The sequence below is a fragment of the Sprattus sprattus genome (assembly GCF_963457725.1).
Source record: "Sprattus sprattus genome assembly, chromosome: 7".
Lineage (NCBI taxonomy): Eukaryota > Metazoa > Chordata > Actinopteri > Clupeiformes > Clupeidae > Sprattus > Sprattus sprattus.
The window spans coordinates 22,505,299-22,530,978 of NC_137926.1; the positions used below are offsets into that span (position 1 = coordinate 22,505,299).

Here is a 25,680-nt window from a genome sequence, read left to right on the forward strand (position 1 = left end):
CTTCATTGTTCATGAATTTGATGTTGTCTCTGTGTGTGAGAGATGAGAGAATTGTGGGTAATTAAGAGGTGTGTGTGTGTGTGGGTGTGTCCTATTTGTGGGTGTGTAAGGAATCAAATTAAGCAGTGGGGATGAGGCACAAACAGAGGGGGCTGTGTGTGTTTGTGTGTGTGTGTGTGTGTGTGTGTGTGTGTGTGTGTGTGTGTGTGTGTGTGTGTGTGTGTGTGTGTGTTTGTGTGTAGTCCTCTTGGGAATGGAGAGACAGATGTACCCTACTGCAGACAAACACACACACTAATGGGCCCTCCAGCACACCTCTGCTCTATCAGTCTTGATTCATGTGCTGTGTGTACGTGTGTATGTCTTAATGTATGAACGTATGTGTGCATATTTTGTGTGTGTGTGTTTGTGTGTGTCTGTATATGAATATATGTCTTGGCAGTGCCAATGAGAATTATTATGGTACATGAAGTGAGGTGAATACAATCACATAGCCTCGGTCCACACTATTCATGCAGCAACACTTTTGGAGCTGTGAACAGCCTTCAATTTGTATTGACTTTCTGCACCGGTCTAGAAAATAGATGCTTACTTGTCAGTCCAGCGGGTGTGAAATGCTGATGAACCAGAGTAGTCTGGTCGTATTGCTAAGTCCTCTCTCTATCTGTTTCTGTGTGTGTGTGTGTGTGTGTGTGTATGTGTGTGTGTGTGTGGGTGTGTGTGTGTGTATGTGTGTGTGTGTGTGTGTGTGTGTGTGTGTGTGTGTGTGTGTGTGTGTGTGTGTGTGTGTGTGTGTCTGTAATCATACAGGAGCAGGCAGCGGAGTGCGAGAATGAAGTCAATGAAAACATAGGAAGGGTAGACGAGGGCGTAGAGGAGTTTTTCACAAAGAAGATCATCTCAGATGACCCCATGTGAGTATCATATCCAAACACACACACACACACACACACACACACACACACACACACACACACACACACACACACACACACACACACACACACACACACAGACACACACACACACACACACACACAAACACACACACACACACACACAAACACACACACTCACACTCACACTCACACTCACACAGACACAGACACAGACACAGACATACGCACACGTACACAGACGCCCAGCCGCACAGAGATTTTGGTGCCACCCTGGACGTTGGCAGTTACACTCACAGACACACATATGTAAATACAGAGACAATCACTAAAGAATCGCACATACATATCCCCTCACTTTCCCATCATGCCTTGTGTCTTTGCTCACCTCCAGAAAGCACCAGAGGGAGGAGCCCCTCGATAAAGCACAATCCCCCACTGACCCCACCCCCACCACCACGGCTCCTCCCCCCACCACAACAACATCCACTACGCCCGCTACGACCACCACCACCACCACCACCGCCGCACCCATCCCTGCACCCCCCTCCAAAAACATCAAGAAGAAATTCGGGGACTTCTTCGCCTTCAAGAAGGGGCGCGCTGCCAGGGGCACCAAAGGGGAAGGTGCCCCAGAGGGCAAGGCGAAAAAGACGTCCATAGCCGACCTCATCCGACCTCTGAGGGAGGCGGCGCGGGCCGAGAAGGAGCGGGAAAAAGAGAGGGAGCGGGAGAGGGAGAAAGAGAGAGAAAAAGAGAAGGAGAAAGCACAGGAGGAGGAGGAGAAAGCTGTCTCAGTCATTCCTACCACTACCATCACAACCACCGTCACCACAAATGCCCCGCCAGTCGAAGACGCTGTGCCCACCTCTACCCCCTCGCCAACACCCTCTCCAGCCCCCACATCCCCCTCTGCCCCTCCTACATCCACCCCAACGGCCAGCCCCGCCCTGTCACCCAATCTAGCGACAGGTGAGATTCCAGCGCTCTCCCCGGCGTCGCCCTCGCCAACCACGGCCATGTCTCCCTCCACGGAGGCGGAGAAGAGCCGCACGCTGGAGAAGAGCCGCACGCCGGACGGGGAGCGCCGGCCCAAGCCCAGCAGACGCTCGCTGAGGGAGGGCAAGTCCCAGTCCCTCATTCTGCTCACGGGGCTGGAGCCAGAGGAGGGGGGACCCGCTGCACAGACCAAGGTAAGAACCGCCAGGGTAGGGCAGGGTAGGGCAGGGCAGGGCAGGGCAGGGCAGGGTAGGGCAGGGTAGGGTAGGGTAGGGCAGGGTAGGGCAGGGCAGGGCAGGGCAGGGCAGGGCAGGGCAGGGTAGGGTAGGGCAGGGCAGGGCAGGGCAGGGCAGGGCAGGGCAGGGTAGGGTAGGGTAGGGCAGGGCAGGGCAGGGCAGGGCAGGGCAGGGCAGGGTACTGGAGGGTTTGCCCAGGCTGGGTTCCTGTAAGCCTTCAAATCTTCACTTAGTCAGATAAGGCAAGTCTGTAATGGTGCTAAAAAGCAGCCTTCTCCACTGATATTTACTCTTCATTGAATCACTTTTCTCCTCTTTTCTCTGGAAATGGATGGATCGTATTTTGCTTTCGACTGAACCATTGTAGATAATATGCTGGGTGCCAGGATGCTTTACCATTTCTGTTGCCTACATGTACCATTCTAGGGCTGCCCCTTTGTTCCAGTGGGTTTTGTGGTTTTTTTTTCAGACAAGGTGTAGTGCAGTAAAAGTTGTGTTCAGTTAATTTAACATGTTTTCCTCCTTTTTTGTTCAGTTGGGTTCAGTTCTTGTGCAGGGTGTGTTTCTGTGATAGATATACATATTTGATAGGGCGTCTGTGTTTTTGTAAAGGGAGTGCAGCAGTTGGGTCTGCAATGTGCCAAGGTGTGTGTGTGTCTCTGTGTGTGTGTGTGTGTGTGTGTGTGTGTGTGTGTGTGTGTATGTGTGTGTGAGTGTGTATCCGAGTCTCCAAACTGGCATTGCAAGTTGGAGTGCAGCCAGACTTGTGTGCTCAGCCTTCCTCTATCTGACTGAGTGAAGACCAGGCCTTCAGTGGGGATTAGACAACTCACTTCCTCGAGGGCTGAACCGTAATAACTTACTCTATATTCATAACAACCTCATTAGTTGAACACTTATCATGTACTCATTAAACAGAGTTCAGAAGAGTTCAGTACACTGATGTTTAGCCGCAAGTGAATTTAGATCCCACCGAGCAATCTAAAAACTCACGCCGTCCCTGATTTTCACTCCACACCCGCACATTTTGTAGGTGGTTCCCATAAGTAAGAACGGCCTCTTGAATCCTACAGTTTGATTTAAATGACACTTGTAATGTCTGAGAGAAAAGTCTGGTGTAATACAACCCAAGTAGGCCTCAAAATGTAGCTCATTTAAGGGGTTTTATAAAAGGGCATAACTAACTAGCTAATAAATGATATATACTGAAATGAAATAAATAGAAAATGAGTGCATCTCCAGGAAGCAGAGCATGAGTTTTGAGATGGACGGTTCAGTCACCAGGAGACGATGGTGTTTCATGTTCCTCCACTGCGTATTACCAAGAAACAGCTCCGCCTTCAAGGCCAGCTTCACAGACACAGAGGGGGGAAAAAAAGAGAAAATAAGGAGTCCAGCTTGTCTCATTCACTGCCCTCTCCTCCTCTTCTCTCCCTCCTCTTCTCTTCCTACTCTCTATCCTCCTCTGCCCCGTCTGTCATTCTGTCATCATCTCTCTTTCCTCCTCTCCTCTCCTCTCCTCTCCTGAACCCTGTTCTCCTCTTCAGAAACACGCATCAGAGAGCTCGTCCAGTTTTGAGCAGCGTCTCCACGTCATGCTCCACCGCATGGGCGTCACCAAGACGCCTCCCCCCGAGTCCTCCAAAAGCAACCAGGTTTGTGTGTGTGTGTGTGTGTGTGTGTGTGTGTGTGTGTGTGTGTGTGTGTGTGTGTGTGTGTGGGTGTGTGAATGTGACTGTGACTGTGAACGTGGTGTGTCTGTGTTTACAGTATTTGTACAGTACGACCAGAGATTCACTTTGGTGTTTTCATCACCATAGGTACCTCAGCATCAGCAGCACCAGGCCTATTGTGTTGCTCTATCATTAGAATGAGAACAAGTCAAGTACACCAGAATACTCTGTTTGGATGGGCTAGAGTGAAGCTTGCGTTTCATGATAAGTATGAAAGCACACTCAGTGTAGGCACACTGTGGCTATGGTGCCGTATGATAACCAAGTGGTAACAGTTATAATGAAAAATTAGAGTATATTTCAGTTATGCCAAGATATCAATGTTATCACTTTATCACAATTTGGTTAAACAGAGCTTAACATGGGTGAGGGCAGGGATTATTTGCCAGCAGACAATTCAATTGAATCTCTTTTATCCTCTTACAGAGCAAGGATGAGGAGCTGAAGAAAGCTAACTCAGAAGGTGAGCCCCTGCTCTATGTGCACCTGAGACACCACACACACACGCACGCACACACACACACACACACACACACACACACACACACACACACACACACACACACACACACCTTCTCTCTCTCTCTCTCTCTCTCGCTCTCTCTCTCTCTCTCTCTCTCTCTTTCTCTCTCCCTTTCTCTCGCGCACACACACACACACACATTCTCTCTCTCTCTCTCTCTCTCGCTCTCTCTCTCTCGCTCTCTCTCTCTCTCTCTCTCTCTCTCTCTCTCTAGTTCTACAGTGGTTGATATTTTGATCATTCTGAAAAGTAGCTTGTGTCCATATACAAAATAATTTAGCTGCCCACTTCAACGATAAGTACTGATTTCATAGCCTCATTTACTATTAAAACATCAGGGACAAGTCACTGTCAGATCTGCTATGATGGAACAAATTCATCACCCACATACATGCGTGTACACACACACACACACACACACACACACACACACACACACACACACACACACACTCAAACTCTTGAAGCTCCTGTTCAAGCGTCACCTTAGCTAGTACAGCCTGGGTAATGGGAGATTCTGCTGCATTGGTAGTTTCCTACCTCCGAGACATCTGTGCTCTTTGCAATCTCATTTATTTTCTCTGCAGTAAAACTTGTGACTCAGTGCTGTGCTTCTACTGCAGGCAGCCTGCCAGCTCCCCCACTATTCCCACTCAGCCAGTGGAGGGGGAGAATATGAGTTAACGATGCAGATATGAGACTGGCTATTCATCATTTGTGTCAGACATTAATCACACCTGAACAGTGTCACCGAAGCTGTTGCTTTCTTTCTGAATGTCAGAGATGTGTTGTACAAGAATGCACTGACTTAGCTTTTAAAAAGCTAAATTGAATCAGTGTTTTAAAGCACCAGCACTGGCTTAGAGAGAACACTGACCACTCGATTTTCACTGCCAGGTTAAAGATCAACTCTAGCCGGGCTTACTCAACCTTATGAAGTTTTTGTGTCTTAATGTGTGTGCTTTGGAATGTCTGTGTATGTATGTGTGTGTGTGTGTGTGTGTGTGTGTGTGTGTGTGTGTGTGTGTGTGTGTGTGTGTGTGTGTGTGTGTGTGTGTGTGTGTGTGTGTGTGTGTGTGTTTGGGTAAGCGACTGCATCCACTGGTCTTCTAAGTGACTATATTTCACTTTCATTAGGAGCGATCCTGGACAGTAAACCTGAACCTCCGCCCACCTTTATGAAGCCGCGCACCATGTCCACCTCATCAGGTAACCCACTCACCCATTCTGTGCCTCATTGGCCCTGCTGCCAATTATGGCCTAATGTCTAGACATTGTGTGAAGCTGGCAGTATTGTGCTGATAATGGTATAAGAGTATCAACCATGGAATTTGAAACAATGCCATGTTCTGTGTACAACCTGGAATAGGGCGTAAATTTATCTATGGGGGCACAGATGCGTTATATGGGTTTGATATTAATAATTTCATGGCCGTTAAATAAATGATGGCCATTAGGTGCATTTGTGCACATTCTAGTATCCGTTGTAATAAGTCTCCATCCCTTTGAATTCTATAGAATGAACCTTTGCAAAGGATGCTGGATCAGTTTGTCATTTTAACAGCTTGTGTGAAAAAGTGACGTAATAAAATAATTTATTCATCATGCACTGAAAGTCTGAATTAATAATCAAATACTGTTTTGAGTAGCAGTTGAGGTGAGGTTAAAAAAAAACTTTAAACTTTGCAAATAAACCAAAGAACCATAAACATACTTAGTATATTCGCTCCATGTGTACAGTCTTACAGTATGTTGTCTTACTCAATAGGACAACACAGATTATAGGTTTTTAAGCAAGCTGCATTATACATAATATACATTCCTGTGTTTTGTCCAAAACCCTGTATGAATTGTACAGCAGTAAGGACCGTGTGAGTAACGTTACTCTGTAAACTGTTCTCCCGTTGACTGTGTCTCAGTGACACCTGCCTTGTCTCCTCCTAGACACCAGGCGACCTGTGCGACCAAGTGTGACAGCTGAGAAGCCGGCCCTCCCCGATCGCCCCATTGGCCCCCTGCCCCCCAAACCCGCCCTCAAACCAGTGCTCCCCTTGCCCTCCGAGGCTTCTTCGGCCCCCAGGGTCTCTCCAGTGGCCCCCAAGCAGCCCAGTCCCTCTGTGGAGGGACAGCCTGGAGAGCCAGAGCAGGAGCATGGTGCGACCCCCCATCCCCAGCAGAAGGAGCCCCCGACCCTCTCCCCGCGAAGAGAGGCCCCCCCGGCCCCCTCACCACGTAGGGGCATCAGCACAGACGCCAGGGAGCGATCAGAGAGAGCACAATCAGTCACTGAGGGTAGGTGCTCCCTAACAGCTTGTCTTCTTCTACTGGTGGTGCCACCAAGGCCAAGACACTGCCACTAAGTCTTAAATTCACCAGCTTCCTTCACAGCATCACATTATAGTTCAAATACATCTGGCTGCAGTAGTCCCACAGATTCACACTCACTCTGAATGATCCTACATTCCCTGTATAGTGTTGGGCAGTACTGCCCCACAAACATACAGCATAGGGTAGTTCTGCAATTTTTTGTGATCTGAACATCCAAAGACATTATGATTCTACTCTGGCACTCAACAGACCTAGACTAGAGTCTAGAGTAGTCCTCTGAATTCTACGTTTGCCATACATACATTTAGTATATCTATGACAATGTCTAACAAGGTTGAAGCACTTACTTCAAGTACTGTAAAGGCGCATCTAGGCTTACATATGCTATTAGCACAAATATTTGGCATAACATTGCACACGGATGGGAGAGAAGTATAAATACCGGTACTGTATCAGTCACTTTCCTCTCTGTATGCACACACACTCACCAGGGTTTCTGTATGCTAATGTGATATCAGTTTCTATAATTAGGACTCTGAAGAAAAGAAAAATAGATTATATTCATCTCCTTCTGCATGAACATTTTCTCATTCACAATCCCTCTCATTTCCCTCTCTCTCTTTTTGTCCCTGTCCTCGCCTAGCCCACATCCTCTTATTCTCTTCACCGTGACCAATCCTGTAATGTCATACGAAACAGAAGGATGAGCATGTAATCATGACAGCCCTCAACTGCCTCCAATAACCGTCTATTCATTCAGTATTTTTTGCATTTTAGCGATCCCTCTGCACTCTGAGAGCACTTAGCTCTAAGATACCGCATTCGCCCAAAGTTTATTAGCTAAATTGAACAGCACCATCATCAATCACCTAATGCAGGGGCAGCATGCAGTTAGCCGCAGCGTTTAGGCTTAGATAAACTATGGCGCAGGGAGTGTCCGTAAAAACCCACACCTGCATATTGTCTGAAAGAGCTGTAAGCCAAAACTGCATCAATGGGTGTCTGTTGTCTTCTGACTCCTCAGTTCTTATTTCAGAGGGTTTCACCTGACATTGACTAAGACTGATTAACTGATAACTGCTCCTGCCCTGTACCACTAATCAAACCATATAGGTTGTTTTTGATAATACTCCTGGCAGTTGTGGCTGTTGTGGTTAGAGTGCATGATGTGTAACCTGTCAGACAGTTGATCTGTGGCTTGAAAGTAATTTGTCCCGTCTCGTGTGTCAGTTTGAGGAAGTGTTCTCTGTCTCTCGTCTCTCCCAGAGACCCTCCCGAAACCACGCCCCCGCATGAAGCCCTCGCCCCAGCGCCGCGCCGTGTCTGTCCACGAGGACTCGTTCCTCCTCCAGCAGCACGCCGCCCTGCTGGACCCCGAGGGTGAGCACACCGGCACAAAGAAACAATATCACCTCGCACTCAGGACACGGCATCACCTTATGTCATGTCTTTGTCCAGAATCAGGATGTGACATCAACCCATAATAGTGTTTTTCTCAGAATGTGTATCCATCTCCTGTGTGTGATATTATGCAGGACTGGGTGGGTCCAGGTTCAGCAAGTAAAAGTAGACTGGGAGATTGTCCTCCACTTATCCGCTCATTTCACTCATACTGTATGTTCTCCCCCTTGGTGAAGCACCTTTAAACACAAGCATGTTGAGATGAGCAGGTCTATCAGAGGCATGTCCTCTGGCCTAATGACAACCCTTTAACTCAACTCCCTTGTCTCTATGCTCCTTAGAGCTGAAGGCGGCGTTGCCACGGCTGCAGAGGTCACCGGTGCGTAAACGTGCCACCCTAGGAGAGCTGCCACCTTGCTCTGAAGACCTTCCTGAGGGAGAGGAGGGTAAGTAGAAGAAGGGGAGGGGCAATGTGTGTGTGTGTGTGTGTGTGTGTGTGTGTGTGTTTGTGTTTGTGTGTGTGTGTGTGTGTGTGTGTGTGTGTGTGTGTGTGTGTGTGTGTGTGTGTGTGTGTGTGTGTGTGTGTGTGTGTGTGTGTGTGTGTGTGTGTTTGTGTGTGTGTTTGTTGTGTGCGCGTGTGTGTGCCTGTGTGTGCCTGCGTGCACGCGCCAGGGGATTCCCAGTGTCTATTAAGGTTGGATAGGAAATAGAGGAGGAGTGAAGGAAAGAGGGACAACAAAGAGGACCGAAGGAGGTAGAAACGAGAGAATATGAGAGAAAGAGAACGACGGAGTGAAAAATGTGCAGCGCCAGTAGGTATAGTGCCAAGGGAAACACAGAGTTCATACATTTTCATACCAGATCCCCTTTGTGTTCCAAATGTGCTGAGCTCAATGTGAATTCCCTTATTAAAAATGTTCAAAGGATCAGGGGTATTGATGGGGTAATGCTGCTGGCGTTTACTGGATGCCTCTTATACCACCAAGGCTCTAAGCTCATCATCGCCTCTGCGGCTCATCCACCACTCACCACAGATCCGGCCAGGGGCGGACTGGGACAAAAAATCGGCCCGGGCATTTTGAACCAGACCGGCCCACTAAATTCGATAACACACCTTTTTAATCTCGAATGTCTACACCAACCAGGCTTATAGCTAGCAGGGCGTCTGCCCTATAGTCTACTAAAAAATAAGAAGAAACGGGACGCCCTACTTTTAGACAGGACGGCCTAAAGACGCCCTATTTTTCTCCCGTTTTACCTGTTAACTTCGCTGAATGTGATCAAAATTCACCGTTTCAGTCGCTTCAGTGCTTAGCGAAGTCTAGAATCATACATATGACCTGCCAATTAGAAAATACAAATAGCATTGCTGTATTCCCGCTACAACAACGTTACATCATGATTCCAACGAAACATTGATTCACGGGCTCGCAGAAGCTCCAGAAGACAGCTGTCTCACCGCACGTCACTGAACCTACTACTGTATGAGTTCAACAAGAGTTTGTGTGTTAAGGTGGTGGTCTTAATTAATCTAAATGCAATACACATCATACACTTTAAAGCTTTGTTCAGAATACGGAGGTATAAGATCGGTCGATATTTTCCATGAAAATAGCGACTGAAGAACCCCCTGTTCTCGTCTCCGAGAGGACAGGCTGTATTGCTCCCTTTTCTAGAAGGGAGTCTATTTCCTCCTGTAGGACACGCGCTTGATGAGGTGGCATTAACGTTTGAACTACGCCCCTGAACTTCGGGGGGGACGGGAAAACTGGAGCGTATAACGGGCTATCATAATTCGGTATCTGGACAAATTGGCATATTTTCGGAATACCAGGGTTTGGGAATACTGGGGTTTCGGAACAATTGACATGGCACCGCGCACCACTCAAACACACAACATAGAGTGTAGGCTAACGGCTGGCTGTTTCAGAGTACAGTAGGCTGAGGGCTAGCAACAGCTACAGACTTGTCTTGTATTTAGCTATGCAAACGAACTTGGCCATAGAACATAGGTTCTAAGTCAAACATATTTTAGAGACGTTTTAATTCATGATCAGTAAGCTTACCGTAGGTCGTTGTATCGTATCTCCCTGGCTGTAGCCACCAGCACTGTCATCCACGGGAACTGATGGCAAAGTTTAGCTAAAGGTTATGATTGGACGAGACCCTAGTCACTCAAGAAGACGGCCAATGGGCCGCAGACTAGCGTGCGCGTGTCAAGCATGTCAAGGCCATGGGCCACGCTGTTTACCGTCCTAATGCAATGTAGGCAGGTCCAAATCGAAAGGGGTTTGTGTTGGGTCAGCCCAGGGGATGTGATTGGGCCAGCCCAGTGTCAGTAGGGCCGCTGATGAACTAATTTCGTGGGCCAGCCGGTCAGACCATTATATGGGAAAAAAAAAAAAAAAAAAAAATTCGGGACCATCGGCCCATATGCACCCCGGCCCAGCGGGCAAACGCCCGGTATGCCCGATGGCCAGTCCGTCCCTGGATCCGGCTCATCCACCACCCAAGCAGACGCCCCTAGAACCAGTTCAGCCCAGGCCCGGCCTAGATCAGACATGGGTCCAATAGATCAGGGCCACGTCATTCCAAAGTCTCTGCTATGTGTAGAACCTCTGTTTGCTGTGGCGCAGTAGTGTGTCCACGAGAGTCCCGTAACTCAGTCGATGGACGATGACAAGGCGTGTACCTGGGAACGTCTCATATCACATTACCTCTGCTGCACTTGTTAGACCAGACTGATGGAGGCATCGTGTTACCACCAGCGTGATTTAGACAAATGCGCTCAATTATAAGCTTGGAGCAGGATAATGATTTCCCAGTGAAGCAGGAGATGGGGCATGGAGGCACTTTCAGACCCATATCCCCGATGGCACAATTAATGTGACAGACTGATTAAAAGCAATGATTCATCTCCATGCTTCTCTTAATGTGCACAGGTCAATACTGGCCTCTTTCATGCAATAGAGGCAGACATTAAAGTGTAGTGTTCTCTATAGACGGAGTGGTAGATTTGGACAGATACTTGAAGTGAATAGGCACCTGAATAACGTTATAACAATTATACAATTACTTCGTGCCTGCATACATTGATTTCAATGTAGCTACAAGTGCGAGCAGTTCATTTTCTCAAAATCGGTGAAATAGGGCTAATGCAACATTGGTCTTTGTAAAGTCACACCAATTAATTACTCAATTGATATTTCAGTCTGAGACCTTTGTTACACACACACTCTGACAGAACACCAATTGAGGAATAAATTGGATTTGTTTTTGTGAAGAGCAGCAATGTAGCAGAGACCTTTTTGTATTTCATATATATATCAATAAAACAAAGCTATTTAGCTCCTCCTAATACAGTAAACACTGATATGATTTATGAACATGGACATTGTATAAACCTTAGATGTTTAAAACTGAACAGTTTTTTTTTGGATTGGCCATCTTTAAACCTCAAACTGGCCACACCATGTTTTGCTGTACTTGGTGAGCAAGAAGCTGATAAAAATATCTATGAGACACCAGCTACAAGGTACATGATCTTATGATCTATAATGGTTCTCTATTGACTTGACCTTTTTCATGGGAACCTGCAGGTAAAGGAGTGAAGACTGAGGAAGGCAGTGGCCAGGCAGATGGGACCGACTACACAGCGCCCTCCGATGGCCAGAGGGGGCCCCTCCCAGCAGGGACCAGCCAGGAAGTCCAGGGAGAGACCACCGTGGACGGGGAAGGGGGGGAGACAGTCTCAGAGCAGCACATACCAGCGCAGGGAGAACCATCAGACCAAAGAACTGAACCCCCCTTACCCAAGACAAACATGGACTGAGCCCCCTGTGCAAAATCTATTTTCTATCATGTCTACCTTTGCCTTGCACGTCAGATTATGTACAAAAGAATGAATTATGAAAAAACGAACAAAACAAGAAAAGAAAGGTTTAAAAAAAAAAAAAGAGAACAAATCAATACCTATACTTGTTAATACTTATTAAAAAGTGAATTCAGTTGTGTCAAAAGGGGACTTCTGTCTTCATTATAGTTCTTGAATGCCTGCCCTGATCATCATACACATGCTATTTGTTTCTTTTTAAAATGCCATTATCCCAGCATCTGTCAGTCCCACAACATTACAAATTACTGCAGTTACTGCCTGGAGAGGGGGATAGAGAAATATTACTGGCTCAGTTTTCAAAGGGCTCACCAGCTCCCTCTTTCTCTGTGTGTGTGTGTGTGTACACTCACTCAGAAGCATCATGCTGTTGTGTGTTCACTCTCGCAGCCGCAACACTCACATGGAAAGCAGAGGAGAGGAGAGGAGAGAAGAGGAGAGGAGAGCGACTTGCGAATGAGGTGTCTCTCCAAATGCTGAAAATAACTGCCACACAATGGGAGAGCACTGGGAGGGCACAGTGCATGATTGCAGACAATTGCAGACAGGGTGGCTTGTTCAAAGATACTGACCAATCAGTGCAATTCACACACACACACACACACCCACCCACACACTTCACCTGTTTTAGGGATCGTGCTTACAAAGCAGCTGCCTGCTTAGCCGTGCTGAATCAAATATAATCAGAACGCCGGTCTCCTCTCAAAGAGTCTTCACAAGGAAGGGTACACAGCACTGGAGCTACTGTGCTTGTGTGTGTGTGTGTGTGTGTGTGTTGGGAGGATGGGTGAGAAGAGCACTGTGAATGTGGCGATAAAGGAATGTGGCCACCACCGAAAATGCCACCAGGCCAGAGGGTATGTGGATGATGTGGCATGGGCACGTGGGATGTAGACTGCCTGCTGCCCACTCGCTCCTGCTTTGTGGCCGAGTGTAGCTCTTCCCTGGCAACGGCACGTCGCTCCCCCTGCTTAGGCAGGGAGCCGCGGCGCTGCACAGTTGGCTGGCAGGAGCTGCTCAGGAGTAGGAGTGCCATCTGTGTGCGTTTGCATGGTGTGTGTGTGTGTGAGAGAGAGAGAGAATTGATGTGGAAAGTGATGGAAGATGGAGAGTGAACAGAAGGCAGATTAAAGCATCGACTAAAGGAAGGTCCATCCGGCAAAACGAGCCTGCCGAAAACTAGCCTCCCCCCACGCACTCCTGTGTACTATTCAGAGGAAGTATGTGTTCACTCTCCCATCAACTCAACACAACACACACACACACACACACACACACACACACACACACACACACACACACCCTGTTGTCTTCCTGCTGAGGGTGTGGCACACCCAGCGTTACTGGCTGCTTAATGCTGAGGTAAATTCTGGTTTTAAAAAACAGCTTAATGAAATGCAAATGCACATCAATCATTGATTTGAATTATCATAAGAAAGAAGCAAAGACATAACATATAATCTGAAACATTTTATTACATGAAAATATTAACAATTGGCACTTAATTTACAGTAATAAAATCAACCTTACCTAGAAAAGAAACAAAGAAGAAAAAACACCCACATCATGTTAAATAACAGTAAAATCATGTTCCTCTCCAAACATGACGATTCCCAAAACAATAAAACAAAAATGTTCAACAGTACTGTTAAGCCTTTCAACGATTTTTATAAGGGATGATAAAATACCTTTAGAAAAATAAATATATTTCTGGAATTAAGAGACCATAGGCCCAGTTTAGCAATGCATTGCTTTCAGTGAGTTTTACTGCTTGCCAGAATCTTCATGGCCACTGTTTCAGTTTTAGTCCGCTTACCTACTGAAAGGCTTCATTCAGGAGAGGTTACCAACAACAAACACCCCCTGTTCCTTTTGAAAATATCCACACAAAAATAGCTTCCTGAGGCCTGTTTAAGGAGATTGAGAAAAATTGTGATTAACCCCTTTCAAGAGGGAGTTCAAGCGAATATAGAATGTCTCACAACCTAGCCGAGCTGACCAAGCTGTTCCTTAACTCAAAGGGGAATTTTGGGTAATGAACATATTACTTGAAAAAGAAACCAAAGTCTCCCTTCACTTAACCTGTTGCAAATATGTGAATATGATTTTAACATCTCATTCATCTGAAATGAGGGGGGGATGATCCACACTCTGGAGTATTCCCAGGAAGTTGGGTGCAGCCCTAGGCTGTGTTTAGCTATCAGTTCAATCAAGCATGATCAGCATTGTTACCCAAGCATCTACTGCAGCAATGTTCCTCTCCCACACAGACACAAAAAAAAAAGACAGCAAAGAATCAATCTGAGAAGTAAAATGATCTGTACAATACGTTAAGATCTCTTTGGTAAAGGTTTAAGAAAGCTTAGTAACTACGGGATTAAAGAAATCTGATTCACATTCATGTAGGCTTATGGAGTGAGGTCAGCACAAGTGTGTTTTTTTGAGCATAGCAAACATTGAGACAACATTATGATCGATTATGAGATGCTGTACCAAATAAAAAAGGCCCAATTAAGTCAGGTAAAAAGCAAAGGAAAGAAAGGCCAAGTTGCCTTTCAAAGAACACAATCTAAAAACCTGAGACTACAGAAATCCTAAAAGGGTTTCTAAAAGTCTTAAGATTAAATATGAATGGTTCCTGACTCGGGAAATAAATAGCTGTACTGCCTGCACCCTCACAACAAGAGCTATGATATTATGTGTAGTGTTTCTTATTCATTTCCAAGACAAGACTGAGATAGACTGAGCAAGACCGAGTTCTTTTGGCTCTAAAGAGAGTTTCCGTCTGAGCGCACATACAAACACACCTTGCCCCCCCCCCCCCCCCCCCCTCATTAGAAAGCTGGAATGGGTTTTAGTATGTACAGTTCATTTCACACACATTTGTCTGGCTCCAACATGGCCGACAGTGCACATACAAGATTAGGAGAAAGGCTTAGAGTTGGAATGAAATCAACGCTGAACTCCAGTATCATGAACTCAATCGGTCCGTTACCGTTATATCACACAGCTGCTGGATCATAGTATACATTCTGTACGATACACCTTTTTCAATACAAAACTACTCAGGGAAGGACAAGGATTCAGTTATAATAACACAGAGATGCTCTCGTTGAGTGCCACTCAAATTAAAAGGCTTCAGAACATCTGCCCCATCTCTCGAGTCTGGAATGTTCTAATTTCAAACAAAGTGGATTGTGTGCAGGACATCTCAATCCACACCAGTGGCCTGCCCCTGATTGCTCCCCTCCTCTCCATATTGCGTTAGTTTAGTTTAATAACGACAGCAATCCCTACCCGTCTACCCACCTTCCTAAAGACAACCCTTGAAGAAAAAACAAAAAAAAACACACCATGTCATTTTACAGAAGAAACGACATTGTCAAAGAAACTAAAATTTGTCAGCTCTTCACCTGGGGGATATAAGGCCTCTGCAGGGGGTACAGCTGAGTCTTGCATAAGTTGTCCTCTTTGTGAGTGAACACTGATTGCATATCGTCTCTCATTCTTTCTTTCTTTCTTTTCTTAATTTCTGTACGTCCCATGTGGTGGCACCTCATGCGTGCCGGAGCCTCGTGCTACAGCGAAGCCAGGACTCTGAGGAAAGAGATGATGACCACGCAGAAGGACTGGCCCACGCCAAACACCAGCGCCTCCAGAGAGATCATCCTCTTCCCGGCAGCCTTGTACACCCCAGCTATCGCCGCACCTGTGGGGGCACACACAGACAAACAACCTTCAACCCTGCTCTCTCTCAGAGGTGATGGACAGCAGAACATCATCTCTAATAAAAATATGTAGTGGCCAGATGACCACCATGTGTTCAGTCTTGCAAGACTAGCCACCTGAAACCACATCCGTTTAGATGAAATGAACAGGGAGTCAACAGTACAGCTGGCTCAAATAAACATTACTTCACAAAAAGGATACACAAAAAATCCATTGTGCAAGACCTAAAGTATTTATGTATGTATGAATACTTGCAGAAAGGCCGGCCTAACACGCCCATGCTCTAAGCACACTGCATAAGTGAATTTAGTGTTTATGGCTAAAGCTCCAGTTGCCTTTGCTGTGAACTACACTGGTCATATAAGGGAGTAAATATTTCATGAGCCCACTCCTGGCTTGAAATAAAAGCTTAATGTGGACTAGCCATCCATTTGAAAATCCCAGTTCAATGTATGCTATCTGGAGACTGAAATGCCTCACTTAACATCAGGACAAGGATGACCAAGCCTGTCTAGAAAAAAAGGCCCCCTGCAGTGTCTCACATGAAATGCAGGAAGATCTAAACCAAATAAGATGAGAAGCATTCCCTGCAACTGGCTGATCTGAAAAATAACTGCTTTATAGAGCATGCATCTTACTAGCTGGCTACAGTTGCCATTATATATTAAAACAAAAAAAACATAACCTTACATCTCTTGAAAATATGAAGCGCATATACTACTTGAGATCTCCAGCAGTCTGCTGAACTATTATGTCTAAGACACCGATACACTTTGAATAACTGCATTCACTTATAAGGAGATGAAGACCACACCATGAAGGACAAAGGTCAAGCCAATAAGATGGGACATGTGAGCAACTTACTGGTGAGGACACCGCCGGTCAGCGGGCCCAAGACGCCCATGAGCACGATGGCAATGGGCATGAAGCGCGCCATCTTGTGCTGCCGTAGTGTGAAGAGTGCCAGCAGGGCCGCGGGCAGGTGGAACATCAGCGAGGAGACGGCGGTCCACAGGAACACGCCATACCACATCTCTGTCAAAGGAAGAAAGAAAGGAAGGCATGGAACATGAGAGAGAGAAACCCAAGGAGTGAGAAAAAGGGGACAGAGAAATTAAAGAACAAAGGTGATGAGGGAAAGAGGACAGGAAGAATGAAGCGTGGGGAATATAAGAGAGGATAAATGAATGTGAAGGGAAGGTGAGAGAGAATAAAAAGGAGAGGATATAGGCCAAACTAATTTCAACACACTGTAACATAACCTACAATTCCAGCAAACTGTTATTGACATTGGGGCATAGTAGAGCTAGACTGCAGTTCATAAACCCTACTAAGGGATTTGTGTCACCGTGTTCAAACAACAAAGCACATAATCTGCAATTTTGCAACACACTGGCAAAGAAACATTGCATTGTCAATTCTACAGCAACCTTACAGCTAAGGTCAGACAGGGGATATGTTGATGTCACACTGATCTGGTGACTGCCTCATGAATTATTTACCCTGTGCAGCACCATCTGTGTGCATGGCCTGCACCAAATCAAATGAATGACTAACAAAAAGTTAAACAAATATGGATGGTGCTTTAACACATAAAACTATTAATCTTAGTCTAAATATATTAGCATCGTGTGTATAGGACTTAAAGCATTGTGTCGATAACATCCAGCTAATACTTATTAATGCCAACCTGAACCTTTGTGACCCCAAATAATCCAGGAGTTTAAAATGATTGCAGAGGACGATTATGCAAACATCCCACTAACACGGCATCTCGCTACCCCTTTCTCTCTCTTATCTGAACATTAATATCTCGTTATACCTCTCCAAAAAGTAGGCTACTAATAAAATGGTGGCAATAACAATGACAACATGCTACTGAATATGATATTTTTTACATCCAAGGTGTCACGACATATACTGGTACTACTTTAGTTTACAAACAATACAGGTGAATAGCTAAAACCACACTTCCGGGAACCTGTCTGTTGTTGTTTGCATTGGCTGTGACGACTCTGCTGTAATTTACTAGCGTTAGCTTGCCGACTAAGATGGTCTTTGCGTTGATTAAACTTTTGAGTTATAGCCGGTATAGCCAACGCGTTAACAACAATACATAAGGCAGCTTGGAAGTCATGCAACAGCACAATACATTCAATCGATCATAAAAGACCATGCAATATTACCAATCCTCATTCTCTCAGGAATAGTTTAGCCCCGTTACCATCGATAGGTAGCCAACTAAAATGACATGTCTCCACAAGTCAAATATCTAGCTACGAGATGTTTGTTGGCTGGCTAGCTAGCTAGCTACATAGCTTGCTAACAAAAAATACCATCACAGAGGATAGCCAACTGTTTATACACCTACAATAAACAACAAACACCAATCCCTAGTGCATCTAACACTGAAATTAAAGACCAGATTTGATAAAAAACCGTCGGCTAGCGAGGCAGGTTAGCTAACAGTAAGCTAACTAGCTACTCACCTGAAAAGTCGCACAGCGATGTATCGTTGGCGCAATTGGGGCCATGTTTTCTTGGAACCAAATTCAAACTGAGAATTTGCTGCACAAACCCTATATCGTTATGCCCACTCTGCATCTCTTATCGACAGGACACGACAAGCATGAGGGAAAACTCGAGAATCCAAGTAACACCATGAGAAAATCGATGTATGCTTGATGTTTGACAGCCAGGCTTAACGTTACTCCCATGTAGCAATTAGCCAACACAAGCTCGCTAGCTAGCAATACTTCATAAACACAAACTTGAGCTTTGACGTCACGTCGTCCAAGTGGCCGTGTGAGCACGACTCACAAGAGATTAGACATAATTCCATCTAGTGCAACATTCACAGGATTTAATTCCCTCTGAAGAAAAAACAGGCTTCAGTACACATTACAAGTGTCAAAACATGTGGCTAGATTTATTCTGTGATAAATAAGTCTGTATTATAAAGTTTATGGGCGGGGTCATCGCTCACTGAATTTTGTACCTTTGGACTTGCCGTACAGCAGAACGCGATACACATGATGGTGGTGTGTTATTCAGATGTTCAAGTAGCGCATATTACATTATTTCACAAAGACGAACGTTACGTATAGTAGGAAAAACAAGAACAATATTTCGATATAATTATAGTTGTTAAATTATCTCTCGCTGTACAGTGTCTGTAGCTTCAGCTTTTAAAAGCTTTTATTCCTGCACCGTCTAACTATAAGAGAATCTCCTGGTGTTTGGTATCTAGCTTTTTTGTTTTACTAGGTTGCAGACCCTTAAAATGATGAACTACTCAGACTATGATTCTGACGACTACTCTTCAAATGAAGATGACGACTATGTTCCATCTGGTAAGACTAGAGTGACACGTTTAGGTTGTTTCATCTACCCAGCGAGATAGCTAGCTAGTTAGCGTACCCTGTGCTAACCATTCATAGGCTTGATGAATCTGGGATTTTGCAGCGGTATCTCAAATTTGGAACTCAAACAAACTCGACAAACGACAAACCAAATGCCAAAATGAACTAATTAATTTGAGACAAACTCTGTCTTAACTACCCTATATTTGCTCCCATTATATCTTCCTGCATTCAACTTGAATAGTATGGTTTTGTGTTTGTATGGATGAATGCATAGTTAACATGTACTGGTAAGCACTCCTTGGCCATAAACTATTTCAGGCTCTTGTCCTTAGGATACATGTAAAGTGTTATTCTCGTTGTTGTTAACTTTTTTTCCTTGTTCCTTTATTGCTCTGCTCTGATTGGCAGATGACAATTTGAGTGAAGACGATATGAATGAGTGTGTGCCAGAGGATGGCTTGGATGGGGATGGCCAAGGTGAGCCGCAAAGTGAGGGCATGAAAAAGAAGAAAAAGAAGGGCAAAGATATCATAGCAAGGTAAACACTGGCTCTTAAGCTCTCTGACTGTACACTGTCAAGTAAAGGTCGTTCATTTTATGCATAGGTTGTTTAAAAGTGTGGTGTTTTTCAACCGATCAGTCATATTTCCCTGTGTTGTACTGAAATAATATGAATGGGTTTGGCCTTAGTAGAATACTTTGAAATTCTATTTTGGTCCTGTAGGTGTAGACATTTTCTTGGACATGCCTTTATTCTGGCTATTTCTATATACTTTTTGATAATCTGTTTTTAGTTTTCACAGTTTCATGGTGGGGGTGGTTGCCTACTTAATGAACAGCTACAGATATAGTTGTGAAAAATAGTGATCTTTCTCCTCTATACACAAAGGAAAAGGAAGAAAGTCGGACTGAAGCTCGAAGGAGAAGAGGAAGAGGAGGCAAAGGAACAGGAGGAAAATGAGAAGAAGGCAGAAGAGGAGTCTTTAGCAGAGCCTGAACCCAAGGAAGAGAAGAAGCAGAAGAAGGCAGATGACCTCTGGGCAAGCTTCCTGAGTGATGTTGGCCAGCGACCTAAAACCGACACCACACCCACCTCAACCAGTACATCTCAGAAGGTAACTTGTGTAGCATTCAACAATGTATCCTTTATATCTATTCTATGACATACAATTGTATGCAAAAGTTTGGGCACCCCTCTGCTGTTGCATGATAATTTGCTCTCTTTATAAGAAAAACATCATTGCAAAATGTCATTCATTTTCTAGAGATAGCTGGATGATGGGACGTTTTACAGACAAAAATGTTTAAGGTAGCAGTATTGAGATGTATGAAATAAAATCGAATGTGCAAAATAGGCTGTGCAAAAATGTGGACCCCCCTTTAAGTGTTTAGCTGATCGAACCTTAAACTGCAAATAAAGCTGCAACAAATCATGAAAAAGCTATTTTAACATTGCTTATTGCTAGGTGTGCTTTTCCTTCAATCCCCAAAGTTGCAACATAGGAACCTCCAAATAACCCTCTTATGACCTTCAAACTAAGATGATTTGGCAAAATGAATTAAAGCAGCACAACGGATCAATAGCTGTTCACCAACGGCATGCTAGCAGCTAAAACTAACGAAATCTCTTGAAATGTGCTGACTGACATTATGACAAACTAGTTACTCAACGACTGTCCTTACACAGTCAAACATCAAGCAAGTGCAACACAAGACAAAGCAAGACGGCAGATAAGCTACTTACTAGATCGGCAGAAAGTAAACAAGTCAGGTCGGCGGGCTGCGGCAGGCAAAACTACAGAACGCAGTTATATGCCTATGGACCCTTGTATGGCAATGGCACGGAGGCGATTCTCCATATTAAAAGTCATTGTAGCGGCCCAATTTTTTTTAAGCTGTTATTTTAAGGTTAAACTGCTTATCCTAACCCTAATCCTGAAGTATAATTGTTGCATAATGGGGCTTTAAGAGAGGGATATAAAAAGTTATTAGAAAGGTTTGAGGTGTCTATCTCCACAGTCAGAAATGTAGTAAGAAAATGGAAAGCTTTTGAAGTAAAAATGTGGTAGGCCATGACAAATATATGAAAGGCAAAGAAGAAGAATGGTTAAAATAGTCACAGACAAACCACAGATCACGTCTAAAGAGCTCCAAAAACATCTGGCTGCTCATGGTGTCATTGTACACCGTTCCACAGTCCAGCACACTTTGCACAAGGACAGCCCAATGGAAGGGTAATTCATAAAAAGCCTTTTTTGCGTACTCACCACAAGCAGAGTCGCTTGAGGTAAGCAAAGGCCATAATCATTTTGGAATAAAGTGCTGTGGACAGATGAAACTAAGAAAGGTATTTGATTCACGGAAAAATAACTGGATGCCAACTGTAAAATTTGGTTGAGGGTCCGTCATGCTATGGGGCTGTGTGGCTAGCATGTACTGGGAACTTGTCAAAGTTGAGGGTTGCAGGGATTCCACCCAGTATCAGCAGATTCTTGGGAACACTGTTCAAGACTCAGTCAGGAAGTTGAAGTTACGCTGGGGTTGGTTGTTTCAGCAGGACAACGATCCAAAGCATGCATAGGCACAGATACAATGTTCTATCCCAGGCTTGAATGTCATCGAAAATGTATAAAATGATCTGAAGCGAGCTGTCCACGCTTGGCAGTCATCAAACCTGACTCAACTGGAGACATTTTGTAAGGAGGAATGGTTCCAAAATACCTGCAGCCAGAATTCAGGGACTTATCATTTGCTATAAGAAGCATCTACATAATGTTATTTCAAGAAAGGGAAGCTCTACCAAGGTGTAAATTATGCCCTAATGAAATTGCTGCTTTGAAAGACCAGCAGATTATAATCTGAAATAATGATAATTATCCGGGGTGCCAAAACCTTTGCATATAGCTGTAGATGGATCTATGTTGTCTCTGGAAGAATTAATTTAGATGTAGTCTTTTGTCAGGTCAACTGGCTCATAAAAATATGTCAGCAATTTGCATTGCAAAGAAGTTTATCTCTTGTGGACGAGGTTATATTTCTATCCATGCCACATCATTTCTTAGGTTGTTTGGCTGTGCTTTTCAGTTTTGCCTGCATGATAATCCCAACGTACTGTCTGTTGGTTATAGCATCACTAAGTGATACTACAACTGATCTGGTTCAGTTCCTGGGCCACACACATGAAACCGTGTCTGACATGTTTGTCTTAGCAGAGGCAAAGATCTTCACGCATCAGCTGGATCAAGCAGATATCATACCATATTTTCCTGAATATTAACTGCACCATATATAAACCACAGTTTATTGAATGTTACGTCATGTTATGTAGTTGTGGTGCGAGTGCTACTAGCTATTTAAAAGTTGTATGCAGTAGGGATGGGCATGATAGACTTTGAAACAATGAGCATTTAGTGCTTGTTTGATTGAAAGTACATGAATCACAATTCAATAACACATTCCTAACACAAAATTCCACAGGCTTTAAGATTTTTTTTTTAGGTTTTTGCATTGTAGTGTGTCTATGGAATTATGAAGAAATGTTTATTAAAACAATACTTATTAATGGAAATGATTTCAAGGCACACACACTTGATAGTGAGTGAGTTTGAATATGTAGTTTAAAATGTGTGAAATTAAATATGTACTGTTGCACCCCTAAAACTCACAGCTTGCAGCTACAGACAGTACAGACAAGGAAGGCCTTTCCGAAACTAAACAGGAGGCACCCAAAGAAAAGGCTCCCTCTAAAATCACAATCACCAAAGTGTTCGACTTTGCTGGAGAGGAGGTGCGGTAAGTGGGCAAAACCTGCACTATTTAGTTGCGATGCCTTCGCCTGGCCACCAGATGGCAGTATTGCTCTTTTGCTAAATGGCAATAGTGCCCTTTCGCTCAATGGCATTCCCTGTGCTCAACTGTGAGACCCCCTCTGCCTCTCTGCTGGTGTTTGTCACACACTCAACATGGGGCTGGGAAAGTGTCTTTGTAGGCAATCACAGCCTCTATTTGGTGTTGTGCTCTGCCATGTGCCCAGTGTGTTGGCATCCTTAAAACAGACCCCACTGGTGTGCTGTGTGTTGGAGTTGAGGGGGACTTTGTCTGCATGAAAAGGTGATAAGCAGAGCAGGAAATGGAAAAGAGAGAAGGAGGTGGAGGGTGAATGGAAGAGATGGTGGAGGAAAGGGGGGGATGATATTGGATGAACGTTATTGCTAGGTTTCGATTTCCCCCTCTCTCTGTGTTCCCTATTCTATCTGCTCCCTCCCCCCCCCCCCCCCACCCGCATGCTGATGGAAACGGAGACTGAGTTGATTTGTGCAGGCAGAGTGTATAACACCGCAGCAGAACCAATCTATTTGCTAGATTTAATGGCTTGTAAAGGTTAACCAAAGTGAGGGGTTTATTTTGAAACTAAAGCCTTGCTTGTGTGTGTGTGTGTGTGTGTGTGTGTGTGTGTGTGTGTGTGTGTGTGTGTGTGTGTGTGTGTGTGTGTGTGTCTGCGACTGCTAATGTGGTGAAACACTCATTTGGCCGATTTGTCTGTGTTTGCTGTGAGTGTAAAAATCGGAACATCGTGCACTGAGAATCAGGGCCCTGGTGATTCCAGCAGACATTCGGCATTGAGCAGCAGGGACTCACGCGCTAGTGGGGTCAGGAGAGGGATTAAAGCTGCCCGTCACTGCCCCTGCCCGCCCACTCGTCACTGATGAAAAGCACATTCCCTGAAAAGAACACGGAATCCCTCCTGGACTAGTGGTGTAATTTGTGAGGGCAGAGTGCCAGTCGTCACCCAGATGACCCTTTTGTTTGTTTTGAATGTTTTGGATTTTTTTTCCACCTGCCGTTTTGTAGGTTTGGGGAATTATGTAGTAAAGTTATATTCCTGAGGTATGATTCACCACATCAAAATCCGGCATTAAAATCAGGACTGTTAGCCAGGCTAGAATTAAGTGAGCGGCCCCCAAATGTACCAAGGATTGATGACTTATTCTTCAATCTTATTATTTCTTTCTCTGTCTATCTGCCTCTCTCACTTTCTGTGTGTGTAATAATGCATATCTTCCATCTCAGGGTGACCAAAGAGGTGGAGGCTGACTCCAAGGAGGCAAAGAGCTACCTGATGGAAGAGGAGGGTTCCTCCCAGTCTGTGCCAACTCGTCCCGGTCCTGGACCCAGGTATGGCATTCACCCTCACACCCCCTTCCTCACAGACCTGCTGATGGGTATTAAGCGAGTCACTGATTGTTACTCTATTTGACTGCAGTCTAACAATATTAATTGAAAATATGCAAGACTTTAATGCCAAATTGGATTTAGCAAAACATACAAGTATAATTTTGGGTGGGGTACAAGCTGATTTTCACAATTTCTTTTTGTATAAATGCTTTTTTTCTACTGCTTGGGGGTCCTGAACGGTTGTACTTTTTGTAAGAAAAGTAAAAACAACCCCAACATTCGAGTAGCCCATAGACCTCAATAGTCTGAAGCATGGCAGTGAACAGAGGTGTTTGGTCCTTTCATCCCCTTGTGTGCATGGACTCTGACTATGGCCCCAATTCATACTGGTTGTTATACTTAGAGTACAAAGCTTTAAGCAGACTGTACATTGCTTAAGGTAAGCAAGTCTGTATATGTTATGACAACATTGTGAAGTTCATGGATGCAGCTGAGGATGTCTGGCCAAAGTAAGCCTTGACCAAAGACAGTGTGTGGGGTGGGGTTAACGGTCTGTCTGATCCCATGTTGGTGTTTTTGTCTGAGTAAGCTTTAGAGATAAGCAGTTTGCGTGAGATGAGTTTTTCCCCCCTCTGCGGAGGACAGAAGGGCTAATCCTGGCAGGTCTTTTGTATCATTCCCCTCTCCTTCACCTCCTCTCTTTTTCCTCCCTACTCCTCCCTGCCTTTCTCTCTATCTCTCTCTCTTCTACCTCTCTTCTACCCCGGTCTTTTCTTTGGCTTCTCACATTAGTGATTCCTGACAGCTATTACAGCCAGCCTTTGATCCCCCCCCCCCCCCCCACACACACACACACGCATGCCCATGGCTGAATAGCAAAAGTATTAGCCCAGGCCTCCTACGCACACTGTTCATGGGAGTGTATGTTTGTCCAGTGTTGTTCATGTGATGAGTTTCATGTGGAATGAAAATTGTGACCAGTTGCACAAGATGTACTTTGTTTTGGGTCAGGGTGTACTCCATGCCACATGTTGCCCTCTGTGTTAACCAAATGAGTGTGCCTATGTCAGGTCTGACACATGGTGTGTGTGTGTGTGTGTGTGTGTGTGTGTGTGTGTGTGTGTGTGTGTGTGTGTGTGTGTGTGTGTGTGTGTGTGTGTGTGAGAGAGAGTGTGTGGAGGTGATGAGGCAGAAGGAGGTGGATGCTCCAGCTGGACACATGTCAAGTCTGAATGTATTTGTATCTTTGCTTGGCAGTGACGGCACAGCTGTTCTCTACTACTTTCTGTTTTTCTCTCTCGCTCTACCTTCCACCTGTACTCCACTGTCTGTGTGTCTCTGTCTCTCTCCCTCTCTCTTTCTCTCTCTCTCTCTCTCTCTCTCTCTCTCTCTCGTTCTTTCCC

The 25,680-nt window shown here is 44.9% G+C and overlaps 3 protein-coding genes across 3 annotated transcripts in view; 2 read left to right on the forward strand and 1 right to left on the reverse strand.

Moving 5' to 3' along the window:
* Positions 1-11,948, forward strand: part of carmil2 (capping protein regulator and myosin 1 linker 2) — a gene marked incomplete at both ends in the record, with an annotated part of 44,712 nt that extends 32,764 nt beyond the window's left edge. Inside the window, 9 exons of the mRNA XM_080841751.1 lie at positions 811-914; positions 1,291-2,089; positions 3,679-3,786; positions 4,291-4,327; positions 5,525-5,596; positions 6,332-6,679; positions 7,982-8,095; positions 8,458-8,562; positions 11,716-11,948. Of these exons, the coding sequence (XP_080697877.1) occupies positions 811-914; positions 1,291-2,089; positions 3,679-3,786; positions 4,291-4,327; positions 5,525-5,596; positions 6,332-6,679; positions 7,982-8,095; positions 8,458-8,562; positions 11,716-11,948 (1,920 nt within the window). The remainder of the gene's footprint in view (positions 1-810; positions 915-1,290; positions 2,090-3,678; positions 3,787-4,290; positions 4,328-5,524; positions 5,597-6,331; positions 6,680-7,981; positions 8,096-8,457; positions 8,563-11,715) is intronic.
* A 3,638-nt stretch (positions 11,949-15,586) lies between these two features.
* Positions 15,587-18,422, reverse strand: tmem170a (transmembrane protein 170A; the record flags this gene model as incomplete). The annotated part of the gene is made up of 3 exons (XM_080842854.1): positions 18,227-18,422; positions 16,602-16,772; positions 15,587-15,717 (listed from the first exon to the last, which is right to left on the reverse strand). Exons 1-3 carry the CDS (start codon positions 18,339-18,341, stop codon positions 15,587-15,589), a joined length of 417 nt encoding a protein of 138 aa, XP_080698980.1. The 5' UTR covers positions 18,342-18,422.
* A 598-nt stretch (positions 18,423-19,020) lies between these two features.
* cfdp1 (craniofacial development protein 1) overlaps positions 19,021-25,680 on the forward strand; it is a gene marked incomplete at its 5' end in the record, with an annotated part of 30,463 nt that continues 23,803 nt past the window's right edge. Inside the window, 5 exons of the mRNA XM_080841607.1 lie at positions 19,021-19,090; positions 19,511-19,640; positions 19,992-20,217; positions 22,770-22,894; positions 24,173-24,277. Of these exons, the coding sequence (XP_080697733.1) occupies positions 19,021-19,090; positions 19,511-19,640; positions 19,992-20,217; positions 22,770-22,894; positions 24,173-24,277 (656 nt within the window). The remainder of the gene's footprint in view (positions 19,091-19,510; positions 19,641-19,991; positions 20,218-22,769; positions 22,895-24,172; positions 24,278-25,680) is intronic.